The following is a 25,139-nucleotide window of genomic DNA, read 5'->3' on the forward strand; positions in this document are numbered from 1 at the left end:
TTAAAGGCATATTTGTACCGAAGCTCCCGTTTTGTCTGCTCATTTATGCAGTTGGATATTTCCTGCAGCAGTGCAGGTTACTGTAAGCACACTGCACAATGGCACCACAGCAGTGCAGGTTACTGTAAGCACACTGCACAATGGCACCACAGCAGGGCAGGTTACTGTAAGCACACTGCACAATGGCACCACAGCAATGTGAACCTGCATCCGTATCATTTTCAGGTCCAGTTCCTTGTCAGCTCACAGCACTCCTGCCTATGCTGCGTGCCGAACAGTAATAATGTTACTGCGATCAGCGTGAGGATGTTAGAGGGAATGCTGTGTGCTGGGAAAAGGAAATTCAAGGGTTATCCAGGAGGACAGAGGACAGATGGCAGGGAGTTTCTGAAACAGACAGTGGCAGATTGTATCACTCAGGCTCACATTCGCTGTGGCCATGCCTTTATGACTCTGCCAAATATGAGTCCATCAACACCATTACATGGCCATGCCAGGAGTGCTCATTAAATGACATTGTTAAATAAGGAGGGGGAGGGAGAGGGGGATCGGGTACCACATCAAACACAATCATTTCACGCCTTTCTGAGCCTGGATTTATCTCTGACAGTTTTATGTACCTGACAGCAGACAGTAACAAACAATCCACAATAAAACAAACCGCTCATTAAAATGCAGCGTACAGTTTTTATTTTTGTTGCTGGATGCTAGGGCTGGGTGGTATGTCTTATTTCTAGTCTGATATGAATTGATGATCGATTTCGCAATACTGTTATTATCATCGTTATTTTATTGTTTATCATCATGAATATTAGACATTTTAACATTTATGACGCAAACTTGGTGAATTGTCCATTTTGAAGGAAACTAAAATAGAAAAGCTACACGTATATACTGTATGTTTTTCATACAAATTACAAAATGTTCGACACTTAAAACAATCGAAACAACACATTTCCCAAATTACATTTCTTTGCTTGATTCTTTATTATATTTGTCTCTGCTGTACAAAGTGGAAATAATGAGTGGCTTCCAATAAAGATAAGATTCAGAATGTCTGTCCCCATCCAGAATAACAAGAACAGATTTCACAGTTCTGCTTCATACAAAACACACTTTATATAATAATGATGAAAGCCATTAGAAAGGATCCTGTGCATACATTTCTCAGCACTCAAATGAAGAGGTGATCTGCAGACTGACAACCCCATGTTAATTTTCAAATCCATTTACAGTACAGAATCTTTCCCAAGGTCTGACCTCATGCATTCATCTAATCGTTGTCTGTACCAGGATGTGCTCAGACTTCCATTTTCCATTTAGAGCATAAGTAGGTTCAGCATAGACAGCCTGACCTGTGTAGTTTAAGAGTCACAACGATCTTCAGGTGATAGTTATTCAAAACATGTTGTAATTGCCCGTTCCTCTTTTTGAAGCATAATTTGCATTTTATCTGCTTCCAGGAGGCCACTGAAGTACAATGGGCTGTGGAAGTAATGAGCTGAAGCAGTCAGAGGGAAGAGAAAGAAGAATCTCATTTTCTGCAGTTAGAAAGAAACTCAGAGACTGCACAAGTGCAGCATCTGTTATATAAGTTATAACTTTCTAAAAATGTTTTATTAGGCAAACTTTCCATCCACCTCTGAAAAAAATAAAAGAGCTTGTCTTTGCAGCATCGGGGCATTCATTAAAGATCCTTGCTCAGTGTTTTTTTGAAAAATTAAAATTAGGCTAATTATTCAAACATTTTGGCGTGCTGCCTTAATGAGTGAAATGGTGTTATAGTGCTGATGGAAATATTTTATATCCTTACTCAAAATGTCAGGACAATGTATGAGGTAATTAGAGAGGAGCTGCCTTAAGCATTACAACAGACATGCTGATAAAACACAATAATGAAAGAAAAAATCTAACAAGATAAAAAATTAGTACGTTACTGAAGGAGCATGAACTTCTAAATACGGTGTTCTGCAAAGATATCGAAACAGAATAGAGTAACCCCCCCCCCCCCCCCCCTTCACAAAAAAAGAAGAAATTATGGAAAAATTGAAAAATCATTCACCTACAGCAAATATTGCTTCTGGGCTTTAATAACCATATCTATTTCGGGTGAATGGGAGTCTTGCATTCTAGGATAAAATGCAGATCTCCGAAGACCCAGGCCTTTTAATTTATTTTAATTTATAATACCGCCTACTCAAATTGAGAGTGAATAAAGTAGTTTTGGTTTTAGGTAAAGGAATTACGTGTTTATTTAAATGAGCAGCAGGGATATTTCACACATCTTGGCTGCTGGTTGTGCTTTGCAGTACAGTACTGTACGTGCACAACAGCACAGTGTAAATGACCAAAGTAACACTCTCCTACACAGGCTGTTCTTTATCTCCAAATCCCTTCTTTCGTTGCATTCGCTGTTTTCTGCCCTTCATATGCATCTGTTCAGAATGAATCACCCCTGCTCCCCTTCATAACCTCCTGACTGCAGACCTCTCTCAATCACCAACACACAGCAACATACAGCACAACACAGCAACACACAGAACCCACAGCAACACACAGCAACACACAGCACCACACAGCAACACACAACAACACACAGCAACACACAGAACCCACAGCAACACACAGCAACACACAGCAACACACAGAACCCACAGCAACACACAGCAACACACTACATGACACAGAACCCCCAGCAACACACAGCAACACACAGAACCCACAGCAACACACAGCACCACACAGAACCCACAGCAACTCACAGCACCACACAGCACCACACAGAACCCAAAGCAACATACAGCAACACACAGAACCCACAGCAACACACAGCACCACACAGAACCCAAAGCAACATACTGCAAGACACAGAACCCACAGCAACACACAGCAACATACAGAACCCACAGCAACACACAGCAACACACAGAACCCACAGCAACACACAGAACCCACAGCACCACACAGCACCACACAGCAACATACAGCAACACACAGCAACACACAGAACCCACAGCACCACACAGCAACATACAGCAACATACAGAACCCACAGCAACACACAGCACCACACAGCAACACACAGAACCCACAGCAACACACAGCAACACACAGCACCACCGCACACTCACTTCCCTAGCAAATCTGAACAGGTGGCCCTTCTCAAGGATCCCAATGGCAAATTCCTGGACACATGGAGGCTGAGTTACAGCAAAGGCTGTTAAGGCAACCTGAGTGTATATGTGTGTGTGTGTGTGTGTGTGTGTGTGTGTGAAGAAGAATTATATCAGCCATTATTGATTATGTAGGCTCCTGGCATAACACCACAGCAAAGTTATTTGATAAAATAATTGAACAACAGCAACATATTTGTTGAGTTAGTGAACACCTGTGTTCTTCATTTTGTTAGGTGCAAGCAAGTTTGTGCTATTAAAGTGTGTGCCATCTGCCCATTAATACATTTCTTTGGCTAACATTTTAATAACAAATAAAATATGCTTGCAAGTCACAACTTACTTTATTAAAGCATATAACAGCTTTGAAAACTGGTTGAGATATTAACAGGGTGTAATTTACAGGGTGTCGTAGAAAAATTACACCCGTTAATATCCCAACCATGAATTTCAAAGCTGCTATGTGCTTTAACAAAGTAAGCTGCAAACAAGTCGTTATATTGCAAATACAAAACATTGCATTCTGCCACGCCCCATCACCACCATTACATTTTCATAGGCCTGCTACACAGTTGGTGTACTTTGGTACAAGTAAACTTGTGATACAATGACAACTAAAAGGATCTGCATGCTAATCGGCATTCAACTAAACTGATGAAGGATATTCTAGTGAAGCGACAGATCTACAAATATAATTGGGCATCCCAGATTTGGAGTAAATGTATAAATTGGATAAAGGGGGTCGAATAAATTATTTTCACAATTTCTTATTTGCTCGGAGTGTGATACCCCATTCAGCTGACAGGCCAGGCTACTGGAATACTCATGCTGTAATATGCCACAAAAACTTAATGAAACTGGGAATGCACAGACACCATGAGAAGGATACTTGCAGGTTACCTCAGGTTAGTCTCCACAGATCTATGATGGCCTTGGTAGTTTTATTAACAATCTTGCTCTGGTTTCTGTTTTAGCATTGGCCTCTGTTATTAGTGTAATTTTTCATGGCTCGGGAAACATGGACAGTGAATTTAAGGTTTTAATCTTTACTATTGCTGCTGGTCTGAATTTGGAGGTATGGAATTAATTAAAAAGTCAAAACTAATGGACATAAAGCAAACTGAATGGACTAGAGTCCACTTCCCTGACTTCCCCAAAAGTTACCTCCTGGTAGGTCCAGTGCATTGATCTGGTGATGCACCTGTGATGACTCTGTATACTGTATACTGTATACCCTCTGGAGGAGGATGCTTTACTCGACAGCAGAGTCAGTATATGAGCATATGAACCACAAGCCCAGGGTTCAAGACTGAACCTCTGTGCCAAACACTGTCTCAGGGGGAATTTGAAGGTCCTCCAATTAAAATGGAATGAGTCATGCAAAGATGGACAATAACCACAGTAACCCCAGGTCAGACCATCAATTTATCTCTTCATTTACTGGCTTCAATGTGCTTTATTTACTGGTTTCAACTCTGCCCTGAATACCAGCCTGCAGACTTGTGCACCAGAAGTAAATTGTGCTCAGTGCAGATCTAAATCAAATCCAGTGACACGATGTCATCGCCGTGCAATGCACGGCATATGGATCATGTTTGGCAAAGATCTCAAATCCTGGAGGGCCACTTTGTCCACACCCCTGGTCTATGGCATTATTCCATATTTCAATCAGAAAAAAAGAAAGGAAAATGGACTTTGATGTGTGAGATATGGACAAAAGCATTTAATGTAGCAGTAAGCTATGGACAAATTGAAAGTCAATAACAGTTTATATGGTGTAAAACGTATGCCCAGTTAGCATAGCTCTGTTGTACAGAGAACAAAATAAAGCAGAATAAAACCAGAGTATATTAGAGCACTGAGTGGCCCATTACCAGAAGGGGACCACAAACCTATTGTATTGTATAGTACCTTAAGGGCAGGGGGAGGGATTATTAATTGTTATTATTAAATCACAACAAAAGGCCTAATATTTAACATGTCCAGAGGAGTTGGACATAACTGCATAATGCATGTTCATGCTTAAACAGCTAAATCATTCTTAAATCACTACTAAATCAACCTTAAATCACTATTAAATGACTCGTAAATGACATTCCATAAATCATCTGTACGCTGCCCATAAATCATAGAACATTACAACAGTAGTTTGTCAGCCTCTCTGCTGCATATGCATTTGTGCATGATAATTGAAATATCTTCATATGCACAGACCTGCTTTTTCCTAATTAACTCTTAATTACTAGAGCCTGATTGAATACTGATATGCATTCAGGACAATCTTAGAAGTTAATATACTGTATATGTTTATTTATTATGCCTCATCCGAGAGATAGATTGTAGAATGCAAGTGTTTGTTTATTTTTTCAATTTGCCTTAATTAAGCTGTTAAACCAGGTGATATATATACCTTTAAACAAAGTCAATAACCCAGAGTAACTTAAGTAGTTGAGAAAAACAGAGATACTATAGAAATGATGAATTCATTCAGAAGTATCCGCAGCTCCTCATTCTGAGCTTAATCAGGTGGAGGAGGTGTATCAAGCAATCTCAAGGAGGATGTTCTTTATCTGTTCATTTTTAATTATTGCAATAAATAATTGCATGTCACCTTTGGATATTTTCATCGTAGGTAATTTGGCTCACTAACGAACACTACTTTTGTGGATCTTGAGGCTTGGGGACATCCTTTATTTGCTTTTGCCTGTACGACTGCCATTCTGGAGTAATGAGTGAATTCGGTCCCATCCCTTTTACCACGGCAACAGCGCATACCCTTACCTTGTGTCAATCTGACAAACCTGGCTTTATTTACGCAGATTTATTGGTCGGCGAACAATCAACAGTTTGTTTTTCATGATATATAATGGCATTACTGCTACTCTATGAATCATTTATAACTGCACTACATTCAAAAGTCTGACTAAGAAAGGTAAATCAAGAAACATAAACAAGGCAGCAACTATTATTCACACAGTGGTGAAGTGCAGGGAACGCTATACTGGGTTGGTATGGGAGGAGTAGCTGGGGAGGCAGGTTTAGTCTGATTCCTGCCATCACCGAGTTAAATGGCAGCATAATCAATATGACCTTTTGTGGCAGCAGCCTGTGTGCTTGAATTAATAATCAGATCTATCAAAGTATTTAGAATAATTGCGGTTGAACGGATGGCCCATATCCTGATCGATCAGTGGCAGGTCTGCATAAATCCAGCTTAAGCCAAGGCTGGTATTTATTTGAGCCACTTCTTGGTACTTTGGGATTGTGCTTGGTGCTTGTTAAGCTGGCTTTGAGGCGACCCTTGCATGACAGCCTTTCAGCGTTGGTGTGTGAGTGTGTGTGAGTGAGTGTGTGTGTGAATTGGTGAATGGGAGGCATTAATTGTAAGTGCTTTGTAAGTGCTATATTAATGCAAAATCCATTATACCATTTACCATTGATCTCACGTATTGTGTCCCTGGTCTGGGATGAGCATGGCATGAGAGACCTTTCCTTTGTATGGAAAACCTTACAGAAGTTTGCTGAAGCAGCACAGGGCAAATTTCTTCTGAGGGAAACATTTAGGAGAAGCCGTAAATTAATCCTGTCAAGTATAAGAAGGGGGCAGTGGAGAGTAGGGCTATTTGGGCTGCACATTCCTATCTATCTTCACATTCCTATCTAGCACCACACCTGTCCTGTGCTGGAAATCACATAATAGAAAAAAGGCTCTGGCAAGTCTTCCATTTTGTAGAAATCAACAAGTATTTATTTGATGTGTGACTGCAACACAGTGCAAGTGAAGAGGAGCTCTTAGGGATGAAAGTGGTGCTTGTGTTGTGACATGATGATGGCTGAAGCAATGGACAGGCACCCCCCTCCTATCTCAGAACAGCTTTGTGATCAAGCACACCTGAAAGTGATTTGGGTCATCAGTCTACCTGGTAAAAAAGTCAACACCTGTGCCTAGTGGGGGATTTAGGAGTGTCTCTGAGATCCGTGAGCTCTGAGGAGTTTATTTCACTGTTGATTTAAAGTGCACAACCTTGTTTTCTGTGAGAAGCTGTTTTGGATTGTGACCGTGGCCATGGTGAGTACTCCATGTGTCTTTGACCTGCTTGCTGAACTTACCATTCCTCTTGGTGTTCCTTAGTTGTCCAGAAAATTAGAGGCTTAGCACTTTGGCAGCCTGTAGCGTAGTGGATAAGGTACATAACTGTAACTCGCAAGGTTGGTGGTTCAATTCCCGGTGTAACCACAATAAGATCTCCCCTTTAGCATGGCCCTTAACCTCTGATTGTACCCGGGGGATTGTGTTGCTTAGTCTAATCAACTGTAAGTCACTTTGGAAAAAAGCGTGACATGTAATGTAGAGAGAGGCCCCTATGATTTTGGCATACTTTCCAAAACATTAGTTTTTTCCCAAACATTCCTTCTTACCAGGAATTTCCCAGACTCCCCCTTTTAGTTTTAACTTTTTGCCATTCCCATATTGACTGCTGCTTCTGTGATTGCCTTGTGTGCTCAAATTGCCCTGTTCATTCCTTGGCCAAATGGCATCAGCCAAGGAATGAACAGGGCAGAAAATTGAGATGGCATACAGTATAGCAGGGCTGTCTACGGAGGGTTGGTCTGCTATGGGATTTCATTCCAATTAATGCTCAAAATTGTGTACTGTAATTGGCAGCTATAGCTGCGGACTGAACATGTATTTTAGTGAATCATCACTGGTGCATTGGTTGTAACAAAAACCAACATACACACCAGCCTCTAGGAGTGCAACTGTGCACCCCTTACATATTAAAAATGTACTGGAGATGCATGAATAGTATATTAAACATGATGTGCTGCATAATGAGCAAAGGAGATGCTACTGTATAGGGAGTGTACAGTATAGTGAATCATGAGATATTTTTGGGGTGTGCTGAGTAGTTGGAACATGACTTATAACTAGTCATTTGAGAGCTCTAATGATTGGAAAATATGATATTATAAGCTTAATATTTCAAAGAAAATAGAAGTTAAACATGCTGCTGTTACTACTGTACTACAGTTTTCAGGAGTATATTCTTGTTAGAAATGTGTCATTTAGTGCTGCCAAAAACTGATGAGGAAACGAAATTTGATTTAACACAAATTCTAATTCTGAAATGTGCACATAATTTAATAAAAAGTACTTCAGCGCTTGAGAACTTCAATGTATTTATAGGCATGCAATATACGTATATTGTAGCTGAGGTTCGTAAATTGCCAAAGATTAAAACACATTGGAGTGCGAGGATACAGTAACTCCTCATTGTTCCAACATTATCGCTCATTCAGCCACCTGTAACCGAACACACGATGCATTGTGTTGCAAATCATCCATAGTTGATTCAGTAGCGAGTGTTTTTTCAATTATACTGACCGTTACCGCTAAATATAAATGTATCGTTGTTAATGTATTAAACATTTTTTACAATCAAACTTTGTCTGTAGGGTCAGCCAGCCCCTAGAGCATAGTATACCATGTATAGAGAAGATTCGTGAAGATACAGAAGGGTAGCGTTATCCATATTAAGCAGCGCTAATGGACAGTGCTGTACTCTGACTTACTGTAAGCAGAGCTGCCACAGGTGTGTCAGGCCTGAGAAGGGGATTTATTCTGCCACTTTCAGGAATGTGCTGACCTATAAATTCTGCAGCCATGTTTATAGCAGAGCCGCTATTTTAGCTGACCAAAGCATGTGCTTATCAGTGATAATGCTGCTTGCATTTCGTTTTGCTTAGAGGCTGTTTGCTAATATGAATGCTGATATCAATGACGTGTGTGTGTGTGTGTGTGTGTGTGTGTGTAATCGCATACCGCCAAATAGCACAATTGCTGACGACCTCCATTCTGCCTTTGTGCTAGGGGCAGTGAATGAAACTCGTTGCAATCCAGATATTGAGATTAAGCCATTATTGAAAGTTTGTTCATTACAGTGCTTTAATAAACTTCCCATCAGTGTTATGGTGTGACAACCACCTGATTAATCTCTGTTGTTTTCCTGAGAAATCACTTCAGAAATCTGGTGCTTGGTTGTGCATCACACCGTAGAGAACTTCCATTTTGCATGTTAAATTGCATAAATATACTTTCTAAATGTGATGTCTTGCGACTGTTCACGCTGTGTTGTGGGTGGCAACTCCTGACTTTGCTCATTAATACTGTATCTCTGCAATGGTAATAATGTAGCTAGCCAGGTTTCATGTCATAAAGCTCATGTTACAGTAGGTAAATCCCATGTCTGAGTGCATGTGCTTTGAGAATGGCTTTTAGCCATTTGTTTTCTTAAAAAAAAAAAAAAACCCTGTAAAATAACGGAAATTGACATTCATCTAAATTTTAAACTGTAGCTCATCACAAATCCGACAACTGCATGTTTTGGCACCGAGAACTTAATATGTGTAAATCACGCCATGCTGGGAGCTAACACACACAGTAGCAGCTCTTGTCTACAAGGAGTGACAGTCTTCAGTGTCACAGTGTGGTGCCCATATCCAAACATCCACAGTCCTCTGTGCCAGTTCTCCGAGACTCATCTTCACACTTGTCATTGCCAATTGCTTCTGTCCTCATGAGATTATTGTGGTTCACCACACGCAGGCATTCCAATTGCTTAAATTCTTCGTCTGCAACCTAATTCAGCTTGTGGGTTTGTTCTCAATCAGGTTACGAGGGAAGACAGAAATCTTTGGCCCTCATTTCATTTGTTTGTTTTACTGGGAAACAGGAGGTTGTGAAGCTCCTATCCCGGGAACACAGTCACTCTAAACCAGCAGGCCATCAGCCTGAAAATGTCACTCAATCCAAAGAGAGAGGGACTGCAACTTCCTTGACTGTTTCTCTTAACCAAGATCATTTGCAATGATTACTTTAACGCTTCCCGTCCTGGATGTGTCAAAATGTCCCTGAGCAAGACGCCCAATCCCAAATGCTCCTGACGAGTTGGTGCCTTTCATTGTAGTCAATTGCCGTTTGTGTGAATGAGAAGCATTGATTGTACAGTGCTTTGGATAAAGGTGCTATATTTTGACAGTGCTTGGCTGCCTGGCAACCTCTTGGGCAAAATGTGCTTCTCCGCTTTAGAATGTAACCTGGCCTACCTCTAACTAAACATTCCAATGCTGATGTACTACGAGTAATTGAAAGCAAGGGAACTCTCTCACACATGGAATAAAAAAAATAAAATAAAAAACTTTTCAAAGGGTTAAAAGGAAGAGGTCTAGATTACATTACTTGACAACAGTGGGTTCAGAGAGCTGGGACCTCTGCATTGTGTCTAAACCAATGTAATCTAAGCTTGCAGTGGCCTCTCTGCCTTATGGAGCTTGTTCAAGTGCCGACCACACAAATGTGCAGCAATGGTGTCAGCCTCCCAGGCCACGCTGTCTCTAACCATGTGCTGAGTTGTGTGTTTCAGCGTGCCTAATTTCCCCTGGACCACATTCTTTCATTTTAAGAGCTCAGGGATTCTGACTCTTACTCCTTTGGGACCTCTGAGCTCATGGAGGCCATTTTTGTTTTTGTTTGAACAGCGGAATGCACTTTCAAGAAGCACTTGCCCGAGAAATGTCTGTGATCCTACAGGGTCAAACGCTGTGCCTGTGAAGTATGTTTGTAAGAATGATTGAGGTCATCCCTCATGTCAAATGAGGCAGGATTAGTCTGGCGTAACAAAGATAAAAGGCTAATCATTTCAAAGAGAATTATTTCTCACTTTTGCAAAGAGCTTCAAACAACCTAATTTGATAAAACTTGGTCTCTAATATCTTTTCACTCAGAGCAGAATTCCCAGTTGACTCAATAGATGTACGGATGTGTTAATTAAGTTGTTTTTTCAGGAGCTAGCTCTGTCCTGAATCCTTCAGCTTTGCTATAATCCTGTGCTTTATGTGGACTTCTGCCCAAGGGCTCCAAATATGTGTTCCCTGTATAAACTCCCTGCTATCCTTCTCTTCATGATGCAGCAGTTTCCCCATTCACCTCTGTGTGCGTCAGACGGTCTGAACATGAACCTTCTGCTGCAGGAAGTCCATGGAGGCCCAGTATCGCCAGTATGGCTGTGTTAACATGCTTCCCTGGTGGACTGGTCCCTTGGACAAGAAGGCCTACTTTTATACTTAACATAACAAGTGTAAAAGTAATCTTTTTAAGTTTGTGGCTGCCATGTTAACACTGCCCCAAAAAAAAGGTATTTAAAGTGAGTATTCTTCCAGAGTGTGCTTCGGAGGACTGAATATCCTTCCAAGGTTAAAAGTTCATGGCCCCACATGAGGACAACTCATTATGCTATTAAAGACAAATTGGGAAAAACTAGTTGGCAGAAAGGTGCAAATCTCTAAACCACTGTGCAGTTTGCGGTTTTGGAAGAGATTGTTATAGATGTGTTCTAATAAATTAAGGATGTGCTCAAAATCTGTACAATTTGCTTTCAAAGTGTCTTTCAAGGATTTCCACTTCCACTCCTTTCACACAAGCGCTTGAGTACATGCACTCAGTGAGCACTTTATTAGGTATTTATTAGACTCTTTTGCGTATTGGTCTTCTGCCGCTGTAGCTTATCCACTGAAGATGTTGTGTGTTCAGAGATACTCTTCTGCACACCACTGTTCTAATGTGTGGTTATTTACATTACTGTCACCTTCCTGTCAGCTTTGACCAGTCTGGCCCTTTTCCACTGACCTCTCTCATTAACAAGGCGGTTTTGCCCGCAGAACTGCTGCTCACTGGATGTTTTTTTCCCCACTGTTCTCTGCAAACTCTAGAGACTGAGAGACTCTGTTTTGTGTGAAAATCCCAGGTGATCAGCAATTTCTGAGATTCAAACCAACTGGTTCCAACCATTCAGGCACCAACATGGACATGGTCAAAGTCACTTGGATCATATTTCTGACATTTGGTATGAAAAACCACTGAACCTCTTGACCATGTCTGCATGCTTTTACGCATTTTGTTGCTGCCACATGATCGGCTGATTAAATATTTGCAAGCTGGTTTGCAGCAGTTTATTTAGATATCTGGGAAGTTATTTGTCTAAGTAGGCTGGCCATTCACATGAAATCTGAAGAACAAAAGTATAGTCTTGCTGGGCAACAACACTTGTAATGTTTAATTTAATGACATCTGTCATTATGGACAGTTGAGCACACCAGCTCTGCTGAAAATGATTCTTTGTGCATTGTTTTGAATAATGGCAACATGTTCACAACTTTGTTAATGTATGCATGTCCAGTTATGTGTCTGTTCTGTTGTATAATTGTGCGTTCCCAAACTATTATGCCAGAATCTTATTTGTTATGTAATAAAAACATTGCCATCTAGAAATGTGCTTCAAATGTACTGACTGGACTGCCTTACACTGTGAAGTACAGTACAGTTCAGAAACACCTTGTGTGAGAGTCTGGCCGTGCAAGACAGCATGAGTATCAATCTGTTGTTGTCAATCAAATTGCTATACTAGCAGTTATTAAAATATAATTATTGCCAATTACAAACAGTGAAAAAATGCATACTGTACACTCACACGGCACCTGTTTTGCTTGTATTATGGCCTTGCACCTATTCGTTTCTATAATGGTCGTCTGTGCTTGTACAATATACTTGCCCGAAATCCACAGTATATCATATTTTTTAAATTTTATTGTTATTTTCCTCAAACTACTTTCCAACAACATACTTCTAAAAGCACTGTCTTAAAACCAAGACTAGAATTATCTGTGCTGTGGGCTGCTCACTAGCAGTCTCTCTGCTTTAAAAAAAAGTTTGGTCACAGTGCTAACAGTTTTACTGAAATAATTTCCCTTTAGCCAAGGGGTGGGAAAAAGAGTTATGTTCAATTCTACAACAAAAAGTAGAAGATATGAAGTCCTTTTAACAGCGATTTACCGCTCTTGACATTTTAATAGAATCTAAACCATAAAGTGCAGTGCCCACTGCACAGTTTTTAATTGAATTGTAGCCTTAGCTCGCAGTGTTTAAACGGGGCTAAGCTGTCATGCATAGGAATGAGATGTGCACAACAGTGATTAGACTGCTATAATGGTCAGAGAAACAAAGGGGTTTTTAATTGTAGAGGGAAATGATCAGAATTTTTTGGCATTCATAATTATTTGTCTGGGAAGAAGTCATCAGCAATTTTGTGATCAATTATGTTGCTACAAAAAAGTAACACACATTTAATTGTTAGTCTTTAAATCTGACTCACAAATCTGTGCATGTGTTACTTTTTGCTGAGAGGTGATCACAAGGCAGTTCATTTTTTGATTACTTGTGTTGCGACAAAAAAGTGGCACATGTATTTAATAGGGGGTCAAAGTTAAGGGGACCCCACATGTCCTAGGCAAACATTAGCAGCAGGGGGGTGTGAGACCTTGACATCAGCGGACAAGGGCACATGGGTGCTTATTCTTAACGTATTGTGCTGATGCTTCCGGAAAATACCATATTAAATTATGGGTAATGAGATGTGAAGGAGGAATATCAGAAATAATTTCTGGTTCTGGCTTCACTTGCTTACCTCACCACCACCAGGGGCATTGTTTACCGTACTGCCTCTTCTATTCACAGAAGATGTTGGGACTCTTGAGGATTGTATTCAGGGCGCACATTAGGTGAGTCTTAAGCTAATATGATTTCCCAGGCCAACTGCAATTACAGGAAATTGCCAGGTCTGGTTAAACTTAGATAGGTTCTTGCAAAAGTGCCCCTTTATTTAAATAGTAATAATTTGCTTTAATTCATATGCTTTCTTACTATAATCAGGCAACTCCTACGTAAGCGCTTTCTGCTTTTATTACCTCTCCTACATGTGTTATTTCCTTTACACCTTAATCTTTTTTTTTTTGTTACACATATTTATTTTTTGGGGCGGCACGGATGGTGCAGTGGGTAGCACTGCCGCCTCACAGCAAGGAGGTCCTGGGTTAGAATCCCCGTCGGCTGGGGCCTCTCTGTGCGGAGTTTACATGTTCTCCCCGTGTCTGCGTGGGTTTCCTCCGGGTACTCCGGTTTCCTCCCACAGTCCAAAGACATGCAGGTTAGGCTGATTGGAGAGTCTAAATTGCCCATAGGTATGAGTGTGTGAGTGAATGGTGTGTGTGCCCTGCGATGGACTGGCGAACTGTCCAGGGTGTATTCCTGCCTTTCGCCCAATGTATGCTGGGATAGGCTCCAGCCCCCTGCAACCCTGTTCATGATAAGCAGGTTCAGATAATGGATGGATATATCAGCTTTTAATGTTATAGAGCATGCTCTAGCTGGTCTTAAACTTGTTTTGAATGCTGAAAAAACCAAGTACATGATCTTTTCTACACGGAATACAAATCCTCATTGACTGGTGCTCAGATTGAACAAGTTCAGTACTACAAATATTTAGGTATCTGGCTGGATCATGATTTGTCTTTTAAAACTCATGTGGCCAACTTGTCCAAAAAAATGACCGTAAGACCAAAATTGGGTTTCTTAAAGAAATAGATCCTGTTTTTCATTGGACAACAGGAAGAAGATTGTGCAGGTGACAATCTTACCCTTATTTGACTACAGAGATGTCCTGTACAGGCATGCCTCTAACAGTACTTTAAGGCCCTTGGACGCAATTTATCATAGCGCATTTCGCTTCATTACAGGAGATGGTTTCCGAACATGCTCTATATAGTTCAGTGGGATGGTATTCATTGTAGAAGGAAGCAAAATAGCATTTTATTTATTTATAAAGCCTTGCTAGGCGAACTTCCTAACATTAATGTAATGTAACATTTTTTTTTTTTTTTTGAACAAAGAAACAAACAACAGAGCAAAAGTGACCAAAGTTAACTATCTAAACACTGCTTACGGAGGGATGGGGAGAGGTGCTGCTTGAAGAGGTGTGTCTTCAGCTTGCGCTTGAAGGTGGGGAGAGATTCTACAGTTCTGACCTCAACGGGGAGTTCGTTCCACCACCATGGAGCCAGAACAGACAGTAGTCGTGAGCGTGAGGTGGAGGTTCGGAGAGGGGGAGGTGCCAAGTGGCCTGTGGAGGCTGAACGAAGAGGTCTGGCAGGGGTGTAGGGTCTGATGATTTTTTGTAGATAAGCTTGGAAGGCTAGCACCAATGTTTTGAATTTGATGCGAGCCATGACAGGCAGCCAGTGGAGGGAAGTAAGCAGGGGAGTGACGTGTGAGTATTTGGGAAGGTTGAAGACCAGACGAGCTGCTGCATTCTGGTTGGAGTTGGAGGGGTCTGATGGCGGACGCTGGGAGGCCAGCCAAGAGGGAATTGCAGTAGTCCAGGTGGGATAGAACCATCGCTTGGACCAGGAGCTGGGTCGAGTAGGGGGTGAGAAAGGGCGGATTCTCCGTATGTTGTATAGGAAGAACCTGCAAAACCGGGTCACCGCCGCAATGTTATCGGAAAGGGACAGTCTGCTGTCCATCACCACGCCGAGGTTCCTTGCACTGGGTGACGGCGTGAGTGTGGTATCCCCGAGGGAAATGGAGAGATCCAGATGAGGAGAGGTATCAGCAGGGATGAATATCATTTTGGTTGATAGTGGTTGTCCATCCAGCTCTGGATGTCCCTCAGGCAAGCAGAGATACGGGCTGAAACCTGCGTATCAGACGGCGGGAACGAGAAGAAGAGTTGGGTATCGTCCGCGTAGCAGTGGTAGGATAGCCCATGTGCAGTGACCACAGGGCCAAGGGAGCGAGTGTAAAGAGAAAAAAGAAGCGGGCCTAGGACTGAGCTCTGGGGAACTCCTGTGGCGAGGGGCCTAGGTGTCGATACCGAACCAGCCCAGGCAACCTGGAAGGAGCGACCAGAGAGGTAGGACTCAATCCAGTCCAGGGCTGTGCCACAGATGCCCGAGTGACTCACTGACGGAGAGGAGCGCAGTCTCTGTCGAGTGGCCCGATCTGAAGCCAGACTGATGGGGGTCTAGCAGGTTGTTGTTAGAAAAGAAATAAGAAAGTTGAGTAGAAGCGGCTCGTTCTATAGTTTTAGAAAGGAAAGGAAGAAGAGATACCAGGCGGTAGTTCTGGATGATGGAGGGATCCAGAGTAGGCTTTTTTAGCAGCGGAGTGATGTGGGCCCTCTTGGAGGATGCCGGAAAACAGCCGGAAGACAGGGAGGAGTTGACAAGGGAGGTGACAAATGGGAGAATTTCAGGTTGGAGAAGAGAAGAGGGGATAGGGTCAAGGGCACAGGTTGTAGGGCGGTGGGAGAGCAGGAGTTGAGAAACATCAGAGTCTGTAAGGGGGAAGAAAGTGGAAAAGGAAGGGATGGACCTAGAGGGGGGGAAGGGCACAGTGAGGGGGGCGGTGGTTGTAAAGGATCTGCGGATGACTGTGACCTTCTCATCGAAGAAATCAGCAAAGTCATCAGCAGCGAAGGAGGACTGAGGAGGAGGAGGAGGTGCGTTGAGGAGAGAGGAGAAAATAGAGAAAAGTTTCCGGGGTTTTTTTTATTTTATTTTTTTTTTATTTTTATTTTTTACCAGGCTTCTGTCCACCAAAACTGCCAGTTATCGTATCAGATCTTACGATTGGATTGCATTAGAGGCACCCCCAATGAGAACAATTCAGGGCAATACCACTTTTAGCGCATTTTCACCTTATATGTGTAATAAATTTCAGGATATATTGAAGTTAGATTTCCTTTCCCCGATCGAGTCCTTCAAGAAATTATTGATGGATGGATTGAAAGATGCTGAATGTACTTGCCTTTAGTGATAAATTAGGACAATCGGATCACTATTCCCTGTCTTATGTCCTTTATATGTTTATGTTTTTATTTATTTTATTATTTTATCCCTATATTTTGCGTGGTGTATGTGAATTCCTAGGATCCAAAGTGTAAATTTTGTTTTTATAAAACTGTGACGGTAAATGTTTTATTGTAATCAGGGCTCCCCTGAAGAAGAGACCTTGGTCGCAGTGGGACTGGCCAGTGCCAGTGGCGACTGGGGCCAGTTATTCCTTTGAATGAATTCTGTGCTTGGTCTGTGGGTTGAAAAGAAACAACCTGGTGACATCACTTGTTTTGGATGAGAACTCTGGATGTATGCACTGTCTGGAGTCTGTCTCCATTCCACAGCAGGAAGGGCCCGGGCAGGAGCTGAGAGGCTGCAGCTGTTTTCTATAGTGGCTGTCCATTCAGCATCTGGCGTTGGGTTATATTAAAACCTATTCCTTGGGCCTGAACAAAGCAGCCTAATCCACTTAACCCCACCTCCCCTCCCTTCATTTTTTTCAAATTATTATTTAGTTTGAGTTGTAGGTTTTTTGGCAGTGGTGTAGACTTTTTATTATTCCTAATTCAAGAAGCAAATAAAAAGTGCAAAGCCACCAGAATGTTCTGTGTTCCTTGTCTGTTTGCCACTGGAAGGTGAGACCCCAGCAATGTCGCAGTCTAATTACAGGGGCGCCATTTTCTATTCTACTGTCTATCTCCATAGTTACTATGGTAATGACTTTTCAGTTCTGTTTATTTAAAAAGAGACCTTGAGACTGACTGAATACTGAATATACATTTTTAAACTCAAATAACATAAAACAAACACGCAACACAGTGTTGTGTAGCTTACCCTTTTTTAACATCAAGTGCTCCACATTTCCACTCGGTGATGCAGAATCCCCGTACATTTCATTCCAAGGCAAAAACACAATAAAAATGGGCATTTCGGGGGCCTTGGGTGTCTCACTCTGAAGCGGCGGATCTCTGCGGTAATGCTGTGTGAATGGCCGTGGCCTGGAGTGCCTCGGGACGGCTGGTAATTGAGCGTCTCATCTGGCGACTCCTCTGGGGGACTGCGTGCCTGTGGCCTGCTCGCGCCCACCTGCAGCAGCTGTGTGGCGTGTGTAGTGGAGGCGTGGAGTGAAAGGGACAGCGGCGGAGCGTGTGTGAGCGCCTGCACGCTACCCCGCGCCCCGCTGGTCGCTAACTCGCGTTTTAATGATGCGGCAGGATTACTGTTGTGATTGGCCAGTTTAGAATGGACCAGGGGGAAATTTGGACAAAAGAAAAGCTTTTTATTGCATTTCATTTCTTTTTTATTTATTTTATTGCTGGTAAAAAATGGTATTACTGTCATGAAAGGGTCCACATTTTCACTTCCCCCTGGCTATGTGGTCTCCAACAGTGCCAAAAAAAAGAAATTCTTCAGACTAAGCTGAAAGAAAGAATTCAAACGGGTATACTGTAGGTCTGTTACTCTGGAGCTACTGGATACAGCTGGCATGGACGCAGTTTGGATTTGATCTCAGGCTGTTAATTATGCTTTTTTTAAATCGAAACCATGGTTACTATAGCTATAACTGAGCACGGATTGACCAAAGTGTACAAAAAAAGCATACAAATCACTGGGCTCTTTGTATGCTCGGCAAATTACTGTCAAACCACTCTTAAATTGGAGACTTCTAGAAAGATGAATTTCTGTCTTATCAATTTAATCCTTCTAACGTATATCTTAATCTCAAGCCAGTGGTAATGGCTATTCATCAGACGGTGCTGAACTCCTCAACCCATCCAAAACAGCAGGGCCATCTGCTTGCCTGGGACTGGCTGGTCCTTGTTCCAGCCAGCGAGTAATTTGTACAGAGCTTTGCCACGCTTTATCCGTGTGCTGTTTCCATAACCTCCCTTCGGGGAGAATAAGGCTAGTAAGACTGAGAGTGAGAGAGAAAATTGTTCATTTCTCCCAGTCAGAAAGCCTATTTCTCATTGGAAAGTCCCTTTTCCTTTGGCTACACTATATGAATATTTCATCTTGCATTTTACCATCTGATGAATTGTTATACAGAGAAACTGACAGAATGTATTGAAGAGATAAAGATTAAATGACAAAATTACAAAACGGGGGAATCCAGGTATATCGAATAAGAGGGAAATTAGTGTCTGTCAAATTATTTTTATCTATTTGACTGAGGCCATAATCCAAATGAGAGCTTTAGCTTAGTGTTTAAGATGTAAATATGAATGTAATTGCAGTCATAATTATCTTTACATAGAATAGCATGCTGCCCTTGTTAATCTACAGTGTTTTTCAGTTACCCTGCAGCACTTGATGGATAGTGCTTGAATATGTATTGGATAGACTGGCCTATGCATGACAATGCAGTGCGTGAAAATATCAGCATGTTTTTCTTTTGGTAATAAATGAAGGCCTGTATGGTATGTTTATCGTGTTGAATGGTTTCATTCATATGTTGTCTCAGTACAGTTAACGGGTGGGTTGATGTTGAAATGTAGTGTTTAAAGGTAATGCAGTAGATTACCTTTGTGTGACATGGCTAAAGGGCTTATACGACATGGATAGAATGGGGGTTTAGTGAAATCCTCTGTATTGGGACACTGGGTTCAAGCCCAGTTGGATAGGAGATATGGCGGACTGCATTCCTGTACCACTAAGACCTCTCAAAATCAAATATTAATGCTATTGGTCTACCCTCTGTGTGCTTTTAAATACTCTTGAAGAACGGCTGAATGGGTTGTTTAATAATGCATGGAGTTTGGGTGTGAAGTACCCAGGAGGTCAAGATGACAGGACAGGCCAAGCTTTCTTTTTTCCTTGTAATTAAATTGGACTGTGCAAAAAATATCCATATTCACCTCCACATGGACTTCTTTAATTTTGCAGCCTTCATAATAATGTTGGATGGAGAGATGGCACCTTTCGATGCGTCCTGGCATGCCATTTTAGGCTGTTCTCTAGAAGGTCACAAGACATGGTCCTTCCATTACGTCATAACAGGAAGCACATCATCATTTGTTGATTGTTTGTCGATTGTCATCAAGTACAAACTGTGCTACATGACAAATGCACTAGAATCTCAGAAGAATGTTACTGATGTCTTTTCAATTTAAGCAGTACTTGCCAAGATCCTTGCAAACAGCTCTTTGATCAGCCTCAGCTGTGTTTTATACTGAACTCTTTAGGCAGGAATGGGTTGTGCTCCCTGAAAAGGTAGCCAGGATGATGGTGTAGAGGTGTGTTCCCCGGTCGACGTGTCGTCAATCCACAATCGCCTGCATCCAAATGCTAATGCCTCCCCCCTCTGATTATGAGATTAAGTTTGGGTCTTTTGCCTTTCAAAAGTGCAGTGCTGCAGATTTTAAGACCCATTTCCTGCATTCTATGTAGTCAGAGGTTTGCTTGGAATGCCTGCGGTGGGTTTCCGCCGTATTGTATCATTGATCTCCGAACACGTGACTGCAACTGCGACCTTGACTGCGTGCGGTATCTTCTCACCCCGTTGTCCTTGACGGGGGTTGAGCAGTGCAAAGGCGAGAATCGGGAGGAATACAGCGTGGGCTTTATTGGCGGAGCTGCACAGTGGAGTTCTCTGTGCCTCTGATCTCTGGCAGGCTCTGTTTGAGTGGCCGATGCCATCCATTGATCGTTGGTGCCGTGGCAAACAAAATGGAGGCAGGGGGATCTGCGGTCTCCAGAGTGGTATTGGATTATACAAGCCCATGTCAGGAATCGATCCCCCTCTGTCCTTGGGGATTCTGATGCTGTAATGTCCACCCTCACCGATGACATCAGGAAGACCTGGAACTGATGCCAATTCATTTTTCCTGATGTGATGCCAGCAGTCTTAAAGCAGGTTCTATAAAAATGCATTTCAGCAAAATTATTATTATTAGCTTATTATTAGATGGCTTTGATCATTTTAACTGAATCCAGGGATCATAATACAGAATTAGTCAGGTGTTGACTAGTATGAAATATCAGTTTTTCTCAGGATAAATAGGCAGACCTGATTGAATACAGGGGTTATGTTTTCTGCTTGCCTCACTAGGACACCTGTGGTTCCATTCATATTTTCCATCAAAGATGTCACCGTAAACCGGGACTAAACTGAATGTATTATTTATTTTCGTCCACATGGATCACATTCCATACCATTTATTATAATAAACATTTGTTTGGCATGACTTACTATAATGACAATGACAGGTCTCAAGAGCTGTTGTTAAGCTGTTGTGCAGGTGTTAAGAGAACTGCAAAAGCCAGTGTTCATACCTCTAAGCATTATATCAAAACATACTGTTTGCAATGATTCCTTGGTGAAGTGTGTTCTGTCTTATAACCGATTGAGCCTCTTTTTCACTACTGTACTTAGACATTTTCTCTGGCTCTTGAGTATCTTCCTGTGTGTGTGTGTGTGTGTGCGTGTGTGCGCATGCATGCACAGAATGTGCCCTTAAGCTTGGCTGGCGTGTGTAATATTTATGAAGTTCAGTGCAAATGTTGATTGTGCCTGGTCATAGTCACAGTGCAAGGATAAGCACTGATCATGGCCATTATAAGAACATATTGAAATTCAATGGGCATATTGTAGAAATGCATAGTTTAAGATTTCCTCTATTCAGCCATATTGTTTTCCTTTAGAATGTAACATAGAATTAAAGATGCTTGTTTGATAAGCATTTAAGATTTTGTAGTTTGGCAGTATAATACTGATATAATGAAATACTGATGATTCTTGATGATGATAACTAATACTTAAAAAATCCAATAGATTTTGTCCGAAAATACATTTGATCGAATCAATCCGTTACACTTATATTTTCAGCAATATTTCCCAGATTTTCATAATATCCTCACAAGAACATTACGTCTTCAGGATTGGATCTCTTCATGAACCCATATCCTCATAGTGACATATTGATAAACGCCTTTCATCATTTTATAGCACATTTTTATCCTGAGGTCTCAACAAAACCTTTTTTTCACCCTTAAGAGGAACCTCCTTGAAATACCTTTAGCCCTCAGCGGTTACTTTGACTCGCACTTTTTAATCTGATTTTTAATTGTATTGCTCAACCCCCCTTAGGGTTGTTTTCCTTTGTCTGAGGCCCCTCCCACTCTTCCCATGCAGAGACCACTTCAACTCTGGGATGATTTTGCTGACACAATAGATGAATCCACTACAGAACACCCTAGGGGTCGATTCATAAACGTGATTGGACAGCGGCCGCCATCTTAAGCACTTGCCAGATAACACAGTGGACCTTAACAATCTGTCTTGGAGCTGCAGGCTCACCAGTGTAGCCTGGTGGACTATATCATGTATCTGTGTGCAATAATTTTTAACAAATATCCTACAAAAAAGCTCCTGGACTACCAAAAGAAAAACAGATGGGGTGGTGGGCGGTTAGGGTGCATACCAAACAAAAAATTGCTCAGATAAACCTTGTGAATAAGGTTAACGATTCACAGAAAAAGAGAAACTGTTCAAATGTGAAGAGCTTTCCCTTTGGAACCTTTCCATGAACAGTGTCCATATAAAAAATAAATGAGAGAAAATGAGACCATCTGATTTCAAATAAATGGCAGCCTGTCCAGTTATTCAGATTTGATTGTTAAGCAACTAGAGGATGATAGTGGGACAGTGGGTTTGAGAGTTGGTGAATATTGGGTGAAATATTTAAGTTCACTCTGGATAACAGCAGAGAAAATAGATTAAATATAACTCAATTTAATATCACCTGAGTGAGAAGTAGCAACTATCCCCAAATGTTTCTGCAAGAAGTGTCTGTCATTCCCAAAATATTTATGTGAAGGTAAAATCTAAAGATGTATTTTTAGACAGTAATTTATTGAACTGCATGCAGCTGACAACACATGAGATCAATATGCATATGTCTACATATGTTGACATTCCTCCAGAAATTCAAGGTTGTTTTTACAGCGTTTCCAACTAAAATCAGTCAAGTGAGCAATGAATATTAATGTGGCACAAAAGTGGTTTACAGTACTCACAGAGGTAGGATAATGCTCACAAAACCACATACCCCCCCCCCCCCTCCCAATATGCAGAGACCCAGAGAAATGATTGAGCACATGACCATCTCGGCTGTCGGCCTGGACTTCTGCAGTTATCCTCCAGGTGTCCCTGTAGGCACCCAGAGGTCAGCAAACCTTTCTCAGTGAGCTTGTGCATGTGACTAATTATGCAGTTTCTGTAGGGACGGTTTAAGAGTTGTTCATCAGTGCATAACAGTAGAATGATTTTATGGAGAAGTCTGGAAGGAAGTGAAACATGGATACAAAAAAAAGCCAAGACCTGTGACAAAATAAGACCGATGGATTTAACTTATTTTGCACATCTTGCAAAGTACTGTATGTTTAGACCGCAGGACAAAGATTACAACACAAATAGGCCTGCTCAGAAAATAACAGTCTAAGCCGGCATGATTTAAAATGTCATTAAATGGAGGCATTGGACAGTGCAAATTTTCCTTTTGATAAAGTGGCTCACCTGGAATTCATTTATTTTTAGGATGCATGTGGTATACATGGCAGAACAGTGGTCCAACAATGAGAATTAAAATTAGAGATGCAGTCACACAGGAAAGGTTCTCAAACATCGAGGCTTCTAGCTGTGCCCTGCAAACCCATGCTGGCATTGTGCAGCAGAGTGCCATTTAAAATATATTTACCCGGAAATGAAAGGAACTGAGACACTGTCTGGCCACATTAAAGTTTCGGAGAAACAGCTGTGTCTTGTGCAATATGCCAAAAGCCTGATTGAACTTAGCGCAAACATTGACTGCAGTCAGAAATATAAAACGCTATTGATAGCTTTCTATGAACAGAAGCGTTCACTGATTTTTGCAACTTAAAAAAAAGGCAATTCAATCGATCAGCTTGCATTTTAGATGCAGAAAAATTCCAGCATCATGATTTCAGTCATTTTAACTTCTAACTCAAAATGACAAACGGCATATTAAGGAAAATGCCAGAGCTAAAAATAAATAAATGAATAGGTAAGCTGTTTTGGAAGGTTAATTGGTTTTGGTTATGAATTCTGAAAATGGCTAAAGAAGATCTTCTTAAGGGCTGTTTTTCCACACATTAACAACAATGAATGAAAAAAGAATACAAATAAACTGAATGATAAGACTGAACTATGATAGAGTACGCTATCTTTTATTTAAATATGTGACATTTGCTGTTTCCCTGTTTGTATTTATGCATTTCTGCTGTGGACAGTGTTTTATTTTTGGAGCTTAAGATATTTTTTAACACTGTAGGGAAGGTCTCATTGTAAATCAGCATTTAATGCCTTAAATCTTGGTGGACTCTTACGTTGTTTTTCATTATGATTAATTGTGATGCTTGCTGCAATTTCAGTAGAATCGAATATGAACCCTTCTGAAATGGGGGGTTAGAACTGAATTTTTAAAATTGACTTTGAATCTTAAGGCAGATTTTAATTTTAGTAATTTATTGGAATAGTTTATTGTGTTAACTTATTCTATTCTCTTCGCCCCCCCTTCATTACTCCCTCCCTCTCACATCTCCCTCATTCCTCAGTTTCCCTGAAAGTATGCATAAAGCATCAGATGTCTCATGACAAAGTCAGTTTGGATAATATTCATGTGTGGTATTATTCTGATTGTTTCAGTGTGACTGGTGCAATGGTTTCATTTCTGCAACAGCAAACCTTGGACATCATAGCCAACCAGGAACCAAGGAGAAACTGTGTGGAGCTCTGCCCCAGTGAAAGCCATGTGCCTCAACCCCCCTGATCAAATCTTGTTTCCTGGGGAGGCCTGGCTCCAAATTCCAAATGGTTATGAACGCCAGGTGGTTCATTGGTTCATTGTGGACCCATTTGAGTGGTCAACATCAAAGGCCTGATTTTGGATTTAAGGAGACCAAACCAAGAAATCGGGGAGGATGCAATCAGACTCCCGTGCACACCGTGCACACCGTGCACGTAACTTCTATATATAGGGTGTCTGTAGCCAGACTCCCGTATGTAGCTTTTATTACCAGGTATGACTTTTAAGACTTAATTTGGTTTCCTTTGTATTCCTTTATATACTTTCAAGTATATTCTATTTGGAACTAGAGTGTGATTTCATACAGTCAGGTCCATAAATATTGGGACATCGACACAATTCTCATATTTTTGGTTCTATACACCACCACAATGGATTTGAAATGAAACGAACAAGATATGCTTTAACTGCA

General features: G+C 41.4%; 1 protein-coding gene across 1 annotated transcript in view; it reads left to right on the forward strand.

The window, feature by feature from the left end:
* The first annotated feature begins 7,142 nt into the window (after window positions 1–7,142).
* The window catches only part of LOC133109904 (cadherin-4-like), a 310,425-nt gene continuing 292,428 nt past the window's right edge, over window positions 7,143–25,139 (forward strand). The window contains exon 1 of the mRNA XM_061219646.1: window positions 7,143–7,242. Within this exon, the coding sequence (XP_061075630.1) occupies window positions 7,240–7,242 (3 nt within the window). The 5' untranslated portion in view covers window positions 7,143–7,239. The remainder of the gene's footprint in view (window positions 7,243–25,139) is intronic.

The sequence above is a fragment of the Conger conger genome, chromosome 14 (assembly GCF_963514075.1).
Source record: "Conger conger chromosome 14, fConCon1.1, whole genome shotgun sequence".
Classification (NCBI taxonomy): domain Eukaryota; kingdom Metazoa; phylum Chordata; class Actinopteri; order Anguilliformes; family Congridae; genus Conger; species Conger conger.